The sequence below is a fragment of the Vitis riparia genome, chromosome 13, assembly GCF_004353265.1.
Source record: "Vitis riparia cultivar Riparia Gloire de Montpellier isolate 1030 chromosome 13, EGFV_Vit.rip_1.0, whole genome shotgun sequence".
Lineage (NCBI taxonomy): Eukaryota > Viridiplantae > Streptophyta > Magnoliopsida > Vitales > Vitaceae > Vitis > Vitis riparia.
In genome coordinates, this window is record NC_048443.1 from 23,334,586 (window position 1) to 23,347,757 (window position 13,172).

At 31.4% G+C, this 13,172-nt stretch overlaps 1 protein-coding gene across 1 annotated transcript; it reads left to right on the plus strand.

Annotated features, from left to right (window-relative positions):
• The first annotated feature begins 87 nt into the window (after positions 1–87).
• Positions 88–3,577, plus strand: LOC117928788 (GATA transcription factor 8-like). Its single transcript, XM_034848801.1, has 4 exons — positions 88–302; positions 659–775; positions 1,206–1,444; positions 2,324–3,577. Exons 3-4 carry the CDS (start codon positions 1,211–1,213, stop codon positions 3,110–3,112), a joined length of 1,023 nt encoding a protein of 340 aa, XP_034704692.1. The 5' UTR covers positions 88–302; positions 659–775; positions 1,206–1,210; the 3' UTR covers positions 3,113–3,577.
• The last annotated feature ends 9,595 nt before the right edge of the window (positions 3,578–13,172 follow it).

Genomic DNA, 13,172 nt, shown 5'->3' on the forward strand with positions numbered 1-13,172 from the left:
TGAGAGGAGAGAGAAGACTTCAACATCACGACAGGGAGGGTATAGTAAAAGACAGCTAGCAATGAAGGAGGAGGCTCACCTACCATCTCTGCTCTCACCCTCCCTTTTTAGTCTTTCTTCCTCCCATCTTTCTCCTTTCAATCTTCACTCCCCTCCCAACTCTCTTCTCTAATGGAGCTTTAAGGTTTTTTCCGGAGCACTGCTGTTCGAGTTTCTTTCGTCTTTCCTTCGTGACTCGCTGCAAATTTGGGAACTTGGATTTAGCATTGACATTTTGGGAAGCAACTAGGGTTCAAGCTTAGGTTTGGTTCTGCATTTATGTCTTTATTTCTCAAAATATGTATTTTTCTACAAAAAGTTTGAAATTTTAGTATGGGTTTGGGTTCTGTGTCACTGTGGCTGGCTCAAGAGGTTTTTAACGAGCTGGGGTTTGTTTGTTTTGCTGGAATGAGCCAGGGAAAAAGAAAAACCAGAAAAGGGAAATTTTCCCCTCGAATTTGAGTCTTTTTTACCTTGAGCAAAATTGTCGGTGGGAGCAATTTCCTGGGAAAAAAAAGCAGGGCTACATTTGTTGATTTTGCTTGGAAATTTGTGAAAGTTTGTGCATTTGTTTCCAGTTTGTTTCCAGGGCATTTATGTGTTGATTCTGTTTTTGCAGGGTTTGAGTACAGAGGTTGAAGCTGTGTGCATTTTGATTGTGGGCTTCAAGCTCCACCATTTTCAAAGAGTATCAGAGAACTGAGAGAAGCATTTTGAGGGCAAAAAATAAACTGAGGTATTCCTCATTGCTATTCCCATTTTGTGAATTGGTTTTCAAAATTGTTGCCACTTTGGAAAAATACACAGGAATATCTCACAGCTGGGCTATTCCTATTCTGCGTCATCAGGGCTCTAACCTGCGCTTTATCCTAAACCAAGAGAAAAATGTTTTTTTTTTTTTTTTTGGGAAATTTGATGTATAATCATTTTTTTTTGCTTTTATTATTTCAGTTACCCAATTGGGTTTATGGAAATTAAAATTTTCTTTAATTAACATGGCATGTTTAATTTGCTAACATGCGCCACACGGCGGTCCGCCCACCGTATGTACGCGTACGCGTACGCGTACGTGCATATATAGCGCACCACGGTTTTTCATTTCCGGGTTCCTTCTTATACCGCTTACAGTCCCATTCATTTCTTCTCCATTTTCGTTTTTTTCGCAGGAAAAATGATTGGGCCTAACTTCATGGACGAGATAGATTGCGGCAGCTTCTTCGACCACATCGACGACTTGCTCGAATTCCCTCCCGAGGACGTTTCCGGCGGCCTCATGGGCGGGGACTGCAACTCCTTCCCCAGCATTTGGACAAACGCATCGGACCCATTGGCGGGACCGGACTCGGTGTTCTCCGGTCCCAACAGCAACAGCAATTCCGACCTCTCGGCGGAGCTCTCCGTTCCGGTGAGCCTCTCCACACGTGTCACATTCTGATATCGTTTGGCCGAAATGTCTCTGAATTTTACAAAATTGGAATGAATGGCCACGCGTGATGATTAATGACGTCATAATTATATATTTCTATGTCATAAATGCCAGCATTGAAGTGTCTTGGCTTGTCCACACACCCATGTGGTGGCTGTCTTTTTTGCGTCCTTTTCTTAGCAATTAAGCTGCCTTCTTGTCTTCACCCACACACTGGTAGGAATGAATTTTTGAGTTGTGTCTACAATTCAAATTTCCTGCTCCACTAGGGTATTTTGGTAATTTTACACACATATACGTCCGCATTCAGTGCCTTCCAATCCTGGATACAGGTGTAAAGAAATATCACATAAGAAAAAGTTGCAGGGTCAGTAGGGAAGCTTAATGTGACAGTGTCGATAGTGTTGAATGTGTTGAATTATACGGTATAAAGGGTGTATGGTGTGACAGCTTCTTTCTTTGAGGGCATAAAAATGGTAGGTTGGGGGATATACTTGAAGTTAGCTTGTTTGGAGTTGAGTTGTTTATTTACTTATGGACTGCTGGGCTAGAATGAATGAATGTGAAGTGATATAATAAATACCCCAGTTGAGATGGTGGTATAATTGTGTGTACTATCACTTCCAGTGATGCCGGTCTGCATCAATGGTTAAATTGAGACTGCGGTTTTATAACAAATGCAGTGCTGTTGTCCTGTGATGAACCATTTGTTTATGCATTTATTTTCAGACCTTCAATTCCTTTCTGGTCAGTATGAATGTGTTGGCCTGCACCTCTGTTTGCTTGTTTGCTTCAATTGTCGGGTCTTCTGAAACATTTGTCCCATTTCTGATTGGTGTGTTATCTATTGTCTTACAGTATGAGGACATCGTTCAGCTCGAGTGGCTTTCAAACTTTGTTGAGGATTCCTTCTCTGGTGGAAGTATCGGCCTCAACAAAGAAGATGGCTCCATTGTTAAGGACTCGCCCCATCATCAGTTTCAGACATCCAGCCCGGTTTCTGTGCTGGAAAGCAGCAGCTCCTGCTCAGGAGGGGGAGGGAAGACTATACCGCTCAGCCCCAATCATCGTGGGGCTCAACGTGCCCGCAGCAAGCGTCCTCGCCCTGCGACCTTTAACCCTCGCCCTGCCATTCAGCTTATCTCCCCAACCTCGTCTGTTACCGAATCACCACAGCCGGTCCTTGTCCCTAAAGTGTCTTCTGACTCTGAGAATTACGCAGAGTCTTCTCCTTTGAAGAAGATGCCAAAACCGGCTGCAGCAGAACATAAGAAGAAAAAGAAGATGAAGCTGTCGCTTCCACTGGGTCCTGTGGAGATGAACCAAAATCCACCCGCACAAGCAGTTAGGAAATGCATGCATTGTGAGATAACAAAGACACCACAATGGAGGGCAGGCCCAATGGGGCCAAAAACCCTATGCAACGCCTGTGGTGTTCGCTACAAGTCAGGTCGGCTCTTCCCAGAATACCGGCCTGCAGCAAGTCCTACGTTTGTCCCCGCATTGCACTCCAATTCTCACAAGAAGGTAATCGAGATGAGGAACAAAGCTTGTGAAAACACTGCAATGACTGCAAGCGCACCAACGGGGACCACCTCCCCACCGGAGCTCATTCCAAATAGCAGTGTTTCATTGGATTATCTGTGAAGGAAGGAGGATGTAGAGAACAGTTTTCCTAGTTGGTGGAGTCTCTCCGGGCTGCCTCTCAAGTTTGGGTCTTCATGTTATTTTACTTACCGGTTTTTTCATTTCTTTGTTCATTGGTTTTTGTACAGAGGTGGAAAGGGGGTGGATAGGAGCTATAGATGACCATATTTTTAGCAAGTAGAGAAAAGGATGAAATGAGAAAACTGAGAGAAAAGGGGTAGGAGAGAAATGGAAGCTTAGTGGTAGGGGGAGGGAAAGGGATTTAGGTTCGGCAATATTTAGGTCTCTCTGGTCAAGTTCAGTCAGTCATTAGATGTTGGGTTTTGTGTCTTTGTCTCTTTTCCGTTTTCTTTTCTCCTTCGATGGGAATTCTTTTTGCAGTTCATTTGTTTGTAGGAAATTCTGAGATAAGTAATGGGGTTTGAAATGATGTTATGCTTCATTGAAAAAAAAATACTTTGCTCATTCTTTTCTCCTCTTTTCAGTTCAAATTCCACTTTCTATTCCTGCTCTGCCCAAAAACCTAAACCTTGACCTAAACCCACACGCCATCACACGTTTCCAAGGTTCTACCAAATTGGGTTTCTGTTTCTTTCAATCTGGTTTCCATCACATTCTCTCTCTCAATTGGACAATTTTAGACAACTAGTGGAAAATTCACATGGGACTTTCTCAGATTGATGAAAATTGCACATGGGAATGACCATGTTCCTGAAATTCAATGCATGGGTTCTTGGTCCAGCTTGGAGGCTGGCCATGGACACAGATCATGAAATCAAGGAGGATGTTACCAATAAAATATGATATGATATGATCATGCTTGTGACTTGGATTTTTAAGTTAGAAGTTACAACTTCAAAGAGAAGACTAAGCTTGGATGTGCTCTCCATCTTCATTGCCCTACAAGATTATGGCTTTGCTTCACCTAAAAGCAAACGAATGAATCATGAGGGGCCTAATGGATGTAGCTTTTTAACTACCTAAACCAACCACATGACCTGCATCTTTTGTAGGCAATGGTACAGTCCAATAGTTGTTACAAAATTATTATCATTCATGCATTTTGTCTCCTGGTTACACTTCCCTGGCTACTCAATGGGGGAAACATTTCTATATTTATGAAATTTAAAAAATGATGATTTATCCATAAGTCCGGATATGGTACCAAAGAGGTTTAGTCATCAATTAAATCATATCATCTGTGTTTTTAAGTCTCCTTATTTTATATATTGGCTTAATTCAATTCATTTGCAACAACTTTTTGCTTAAAGTAACTTGTTTTAAAATTTTAAATAATTTATTTTTTTATTTTTTACTTTTTGTTAACTTATTATTTAATTCTTAAATTTGTGATTGAATATAAAAAGTCAAAATATTTGATTTTGAATAACAAAAGTAACTTTTTAATTACTTAATAGAAATAAGATATTAAAAAAATAAATAATTTAATACTTAACACTATTAAGTATAATTTAGTTTTAAGTTCTATTTAGAATTAAGCCAGAAAAAGGAACACCATCGTAGTCTCATTATTATGTGTGTATTTAAGTTACATTACTTTTTACCTTAGTCTCATTTATTAGTATTTACATTATTATCGAAAATTTTTAAAGAAAAAAATACTAAGGCTATGTTTGGTTCTAGTAAAATTTGAGGAAAAATGTGAAGAAAAAAAATAAATTTAAATTCTATAAATTATTTTTATATGTTACTTTATGTTTATTTCACTTGTTTTATTTCATTTAAAGATTAGATCATTTGAAAATGTATTATTTTCTAATTAATTTTAATTATATTTGATTTTTTTTCTATTTTTCATAGGACAATTACATATAAAAACAAATCATTTTCCCAAGAAATTTTTTTAGTACTTTTTGGAACCAAATATAACTTAAAGAAAAATGATTTTTTTTGTGCTTGGTTTTAATATGAATTTTTTTTTAAAAAAAAGTCAAATATAATTAAAACTTATGAGAAATTTATATATATTTAAATTATTTAAGATTTATATAAAAAAAATTAAATAAGTGAAATAAGTTTGAAACTTGATATAAAAATAATTCATTTGACTTTAAATCTAATTTTAATTTCTTTTAACTTTTTCCTTCCTTTTATTTTTCTTCTATATTTTCTTTTGGAACCAAACATAGTCTCTTGGTCTCATTTTTTTTTATATCTTTATCCAATCCATCAAGATTGTTTCGTGCACTTTCAACAATGGAGATTGGGATTGCAATAGGTGATGGTATGACACCACATTGTAACTGGCTTCTGTGGGCTGGATTGGGCTTCAGGCCCAAAAATTTATTGGCCGGGTTAGGGACCTATTAGTAAAATGGGCATGTTTCCCGCACCCAAAACATGGTTTCAATTCATTTAAAGGTCCTTAGACCTATTAAAAGTTTGTTTGGTAGTGATTTTAGAAAGCGATTTTTTTTTAACTTTTTTAATAATTAAATTTTTTTTTTCTTGTAAGTATTAAAAGTTTAGAAATGCTTCCTGAAATCATTACCAAACGCACTATAAAGTTAAAAAAATTGAGGAAAAAAAAGCAGAATGATAATTATAATTTTTCCTTTTTTTGTTTAATCCTTAATTATTTTAATGATTAAATGGAATAACCAAAAATTTCCTCTATTTTTTCTTTCTATCTTTCAGAATGACTAAAAACTACGGGAAAAGAAAAAAAGAGGACAGAGAGAAAAAAGAATGATGGATTATTGGGTTTGGGTTGGCGATGACTAGCTAGACATGGGCCTAAGCTCAGATGACGGGCCATATTTGAGGCAAGTTCAAATGGGCCATGAAGAGCCCAAATTTTGCCAATGGGGTAATTGAAGCCGTTTTGGACATTCTCTTGCCTCTCCTTGATTCAAAGTGGTAGTGATTTTAGAAAATATTTTTATTTTTTTAATACTAAAAAGATAAAAACTTACAAGTATTAAAAAATTAAAAGTCTGTTTGATAGTGATTCTAAGAAATGCTTTTAATATTTTTTATATTTTAAAATTTTTATCATTCAAGTATTAAAAATGTTAGAAAAGATTTCTAAAATCACTCACAAATACACTCTAAAAACATTTCATAGAATCACTGTCAAATGTATTCTTAGTTTTTTAGGTTTTTCAAATCAAAAGGCGAAAATTTATTTATTTATAAATATTTTTTGAAAATAATTCCTTGAAACAATTCTTAATTGTTTTTAGAAATAAAATTTTATTTAGAAACTAAAAAATTTACGAAGTATTTGACATATTTTTAATTATTACTCAAAATACTTTTAAAAAAAACTTAAAACATTTTAAATTTATTTTCAAAACAAATTCTTAAAGAAAACGTATTTCTTAAGTTAGAAAATAATTTTTTATTCTAAAAAACAAAAAACTATTTTCAAAAACAATTTCCGGACATGATAAAAATTATTGGACCAACTAGAAAACAAGAAATTAAAAATAGGTCGACACTATTATGAAAATAAACTTTTAAAAAACATCTTCATCCTTACACTTAAATAATAATTGTTGAGAAGGCTTATGCTTTCAAGACAAGAAAAATAATGTTTTGAAATTTTGTTTTCAAAGTAATCCAAAACCAAAACATTTTGTCAACACGGTACTTGTGTCTTTTTAACATTTTAGAAGTAGAAACGAAAATGATTTTGATGATCATGACTTGGTCTAAAAGAATGAATGTGACACATTACAATTAAGACGAGGGGGGCACACCATCTGTCGGCATAGATGATCGATTGGGAATTTTTATATTAAATAGGTCCAAAATGGTACTATTTTGAAAGACATACTTTTAAACAAACCAAGTTTTACCGAAAATCTATTGTATCAAAGTTTTAATATCAATTATTAAACTTTAACGTATAATTTGAATCATTGATAATAAAAATGAGACTGGGATTAAATCTTATCCTTTAATAATTTTTTTTTTCTTTATATTTTGATCATATTTTTTACTTCATATTTCGATCATCTTATTATTTGACAGGTGTCCACATCAAATTAAGTTCTAAAATGTGACCCATAATTCACAAAAATAAAAATAAAATTTTTTTAGAGTGAGATGTCTCTAACAAAGAGAAGTTTAATTTTTATTTTTATTTTTGAGAAAAATGTTGTAAAGACATGACCAAAGGGGAAGGGGGGGGGGGGGGGGGGGGTCCTATAATTCATTCATGATTGCTTGCCAACCCAAAGGGAAATGTGAAGCATTGAATGGTGATGTAAAGAGAGTGGAATGAGGACAAGAAATTAATGCAAACCCTACTGTCCTTTTGTAGGGAATCTTTGTTAGTATTCATATGGAGAAAAATCCACAACCCCCACCCACCCTCTACCATTTCCCCATTTACAAACTACTAATGCTAAAACTTCAAACTCTACCTCTATTATTGAATGTGGCTGAGAAAAGTCCCTCTATTATTTACCCCTACCTTTCTCATCCACATGCCATGTTTTTCATTCATGGGGGGATTTCAACAGCCCTACAAAGACCCCACCTTAAATATTAAAAAAAATAAAAATAAAAATTGGATTCTAGTCAATGAGAAAATGATGAGGTTACAAAAAGGGCTGTCTTCTACCTTTTCCAACTCCTCCATTAGTGTAAGATTCTTCTTATTCTTGGACAGGTGGGACAATGACTTGATTCAAGTTCACCTTCTTTACAAATCCTAAATTTGGCATCATTGTTTTGTACTTAATCCGATAGGTTTTGTTGTACATTCTTAATAAGCCGGATTACATGTTCGATAGATACTGATTTGATATCATAATGTTTGATTTGAATCTTTAAATTTCATCACGATCAAATGAATCAAATTAATGTTTCTTTTATTATTATTATTATTATTATTATTATGAAAATTTGGCATGGAATGAGATGGTAGAGTAAGAAGGGGGGAAAAATGAGAGGTTGGGATAAGACTTGAGAGTAGAGACAGATGATATTGGTGTTGGGTTGGGCAGGAACCAAAAAGACACCTTGCAGGTGCTCTTTGGATCATGATTCTCTCTTACCCTTGTTTTGGGCCATGCTTTCAAATATTTGTCATTTTCTACTTCTTATTAGTCACTACCACCAAAAGGTTTTATGATAGGCTCCTCAAGGAACCAAGTTGTCATTGTGTACACCACTAAATATGTTCTTCATAAACTTTTTTTAAGTTTGTTTAAGAAAAAGTAAGGATAAAAATTTTAGACATTTTTTTTTTCTATTTTTAATATTTTCTGTTACGATAAAAAATAAAAAAAAAACTTAATCGTCTCATCTCATAAAGGAATTCCATTGATTCGAAGCTATCATGATATAATCCTATATTTTTACATATTAATCTTCAACACGAGACTTTTAAGGCTCATCAAATTAATTCTCGTTATGTGATTTAACATCACACTCATTTATACTCATTAAGGGCTTAATGAAATTAAGGTTCGCATATCGGGACTTAACCTATCAAATATAACACCCTTATGTCAGGGTCATAGTTCATCTTCAGACTTGTAACAAATATAATCATTTTCGATCTTTATACGTCCATTTTAGGATTATTTTTTAATAGTGAGGAATCGAACTTAATATGAATATAATATTGAAATTTTGAGTTTAATCCAAAGGAAAAAGACCATTTTTGAAATGATATTTTTATCAATATAATCATTAACATCATAATTTCATTTTAAAAATAAAAAATATGTATATAATATCTCTTCTTGAGTAAAAAATAAATAAAAAATTCTAGCACTACTTTTTTTCTTATATCACAAGCAACATAAGTTTCTTGACATACTTATAACGTTTTTTAAAATAATGAGAAAACGAAAAAATGTTTTTGTTTTTTAATTATTATTAAAGAAAGAAAATATTTGAAAAAAAACAATATAAATCACCATCAACTTTAAAACTTGAATATTAATTTTAAAAAGCGAAATAATTGAAAACAAGTAAATAAAACCCAATTTTTAATATTTAATATTTCTTTTTTTGGGTGTTTTTTAAATTATTTTTTTCCCTCTCCCCATAATGATTTCTAATAAATCAAAATTTGAAGTGAAATCCCCTCTAGTCCTAATTTTGTCACACCCCACAAAAAATTCAACAAATTCATGGATGCTCATATGCTTAGAATCATAAATCAATAATAATATTTAAAATAAATTTATAAATCAATATATAAAAATTTGAAGATATCATCATATCATCCTAGGATTTGATTAGGAATGAGCTCGAAGTGAAATAAGTGGAGAGTTGAATGAAGGTGGGGTGGGTCACGTGCGATTGAATCGGGGGGTTGGTACACTACAGTACGTGGGGACAAGGCATCGCTGTCAAATAAGGCAGAATGATGACACGTGGGGGATTCGTACGGCACTGATCAGCATCACACTTGTCCAGTTGTCCCCATGCTGCCGATTTGGCCTGCCCCCCACCCTACTCTCTTGTAAACTCACAACACAATTATTTTATTTTATTTTTATTTTATTGAATAACCTTGTATTTTAGTTTCTTCTAAGTTATACCTGTCCGGTAACCCTTTTCAAAATCATCTTTTTTTGTTTTCTTAAAACGGTTTTTTCACAATAAAAAACAAATTTAATAATTTTTTTTAATTTAAATTAATTTTTGAGAACTCATGATGTTGTTAGTTGTTAATGTCAATTTTATGATTATACCTCCTTTTCACCCTAACTTACCGATATCTTCCTCAATTTCATTCTACAAGAAAATTATAAATTCAAATAATTAAGTTAATAGGACTAAAAATCCGTTTGAGAGTAATTTTAGAAAACTTTTTTAACTTAAAAAACGTTTTTTTATTTTAAAAAAGGTATTTGATCAAATTTAGGAAACAATTATAAAAATATAAAAAATCATTTATAGTATTGGAAAATCACATGTTAATGGTTGATTCTCCTAAAAATATTTTTAAAGAAAACACTTCAATTAAAAACACTTCAAGCAAAAATATTATAAAACATATTTTAGGAGTACATTTGGTAGTGATTTTAGGAAGTATTTTTGATATTTTTAATATTTAAAATATAAAAATTTTCAAATGTTAGAAATACTATAAACGCTTCAAAAAATCACTGTCAAACACACTTTAAGGAGTATATTTGACAGTATTTATACTTGAAGTGTTTTTAATGGAAGTGTTTTCAAGAGAATCATCTATAAATGTTTCTTTAGAAAACTTTATAAGTAATTTTTAAGATTTTAAAAATATTTTTTAAAAATTGTCTAACACCTAATCATTTTTCTAAACACTTTTTAAATCAAAAGTGTTTCCTAAAATTACGGTCAAACGACCTCTATCTATTAAAGGTGTATATATAGGAATTAATTTTACAGTTGAAAATTATATATTTAAAATACTTTTGATTAAAAATAAATATAATTTTGATTGAATATAAATTTCATTGGGAAGAGTCTTTGACGTTATGGCAGGCACATTATTATTTAATTAAAATTTTAAATATAATAAATTCTCAAACATAAACTAATTCATATAATAAAAATAATTAACCTTTTTTTATATATTCTTCTTCTATTGCCAAAAGTCTAAATCATCATCAACAAAGACAAGCAATGATTTCTATGTGAGAAAATGTAAGACCATTGTCAAAAGTTCTACTTATGCAATGTGAAAAGTTGTCTTTCAACTTAGATTCTAATCGTGATGTTTAAGTACTCTTTAGGGTAAAATATATTTAATAAAATAATTTAATAGCAAATTAACTATACTTAAAAGTCAAAATTAGCTTAAATTAAAAAAATATATTATTATTATTTTATTCAAAATAGCTTTGTCATTTCATTACCTAAAATTCTTAACTACTTGTGGAATGTCCACTATAGTGACACATTCACTCTTTTCTCCCTTGTTTTTTCAAATTCAATAATTTCGAAAAATATTTAAGGTAGTTTTACCATAACATACTTGAAATAAGAATTATAGTAAGTTTAAAACTAATATTTATTATTTGATTATTACTTTAAGTATTAACGTTATTTGATAAAATTAATTTAAAATTTATTTTAAATCATCAAATTTGACATATTTATCTCATAAATTGTAATTAAGATAAAGGAGGTCGAGTAACCATTCGTAGCATAGTAAAAGAGATCCTGAAAATAATTAGGACAAATACAGATAAAAAAAGTAAAATGAAAATGTAAATTTAAGAAAAAATTAATTAATTTTATTACTTAAGGTCATTTATGACTTGAAGTCAGGTCATTACGTTATTTTACCAAACATATTTAATTTATTTAATAACTTAAATTAAGTTATTAAGTTGGTTTATTTAACACCTAGTATGTTTGATTCTTAAAGTATTATAAAAAAATACTAAAAAAATCAAATATAATTAAAATTAGTTAAAAAAATAAACAAATATATAAAAATAATTTTTAAATTTTAAATATAATTTTTTATTTTCTTTTTCTTTGTCTTTTCTTTCAATTTTTCTGATAACCAAAACCTAGCCTTACTTGATTTAGCAAATGGCACCTAAGTGTTTACAATTACATCTTTTTATCTCAAGCCAATTGCAAGGCATGCATCCACTTCCAAACCAATTTAGTCATGAGCCATAAAAACAATACCAAAATGCAAATAGCTCTTATTAGACTATGGATTCAGCCTCATTGGGAGACATGGGAACAACCCCTAAATGTCTAGCCTAAGAAACATTAAATTTTGGACATCATTAAAACCCAAGTACAAGGGTTTTAAAATCCAATGTCTTTTGGTTTATAAATCAATGAATTAAAAGTAACAAAATTAACAAACCCATATGGCCTTCATACCCAAAGTAATGAAATTGAAAGGATTCATTGATTGTGGTTTAGGTAAAGAGTAATGGCATGTGATGAATTTTATAGTCTTTAGTAAAATCATTTGTAACAAACTTTTAACTCCATGTGGTAGGATGCTTGTCATTTTCTAATGCCACCATTTCACACTCCCAAATTTCAATCATTATGTGTCATAAAAGCCATGGACCATTTCAATTATTCTAGGCCTCCAACCATGTTTTTCTCACCCCACATCCTATCATAATGTTAAAAGTTTTCTTTAGTTTTTATTAATATTGGTGAGATTTACAAAGACAAGTAACACCTTACCTCCAAGTCATAAAGGAGATGATGATGTTGCATCTTATTCACAAAATTTGAAATAATTAAAATGATAAAAAAAAAAAAAACAAAAAAAACAAAACCAACTTTTCTTGGGTATTGCTTTACTTTAAAATAGGTTAAAAGTTTTGTTTCTTTTAAAAAAAAAATCATTATACTTTTGCCGTGTCTAAAATTTTGTCCAATTGTCAATATCATGAGTAAGAATGAGAAATCTTAGTTCATCTTATGTAATAAGCTTCAATAATTTTGTCTGAACCTTAAAACAATTCCTTAGTATGAGAACAAGTGATTCTGGTAAACTATTGACCGATAAAAGTATCCCATCTTATTATAAAATACTTTCAAAAAAACACATTTGTTCATTATATAATTTTATTTTTCAAATATATAATAAAAAGTTGTTTTTGTTTTAAGACGGGTTGTTATAAACACTGTCATAATTCAAATTTCATGTAATTATTAGTATTATGAGCCTCGACTAGAATAGTAAGTCTATTATATATAGTGAGTTTCGCTAATTATAATAAAAACATTTTAAATGATTTCATTCATGTTTTTATGAATTTACAAATTTTTTCTTTCTTTCTTTTCATCGTACTTTTTAATAATCGCATGATGCCTAACATTCTTTTATACAAAGACAAATAACAATAAAGAACCTAACATTCCTTCATACAAAGACAAATAATATTGAGAAGTTACAACATGAGGGATGATATTAAAGTCAAAAGTTAGAAGGGGCTTTAACTTATTGTGTAACTTGGCTTTGAAAACATGTCAAAAATTACATTTCTTTAAAGTGATGTTTTCCACCAAGAAGAATATAATAAAGTGGGAAAAAAGTGAAAAATAGGGTGAAGGGTGTCACAATCCAAGATGGTCCATATTGAAGGGTAAGGGTGGG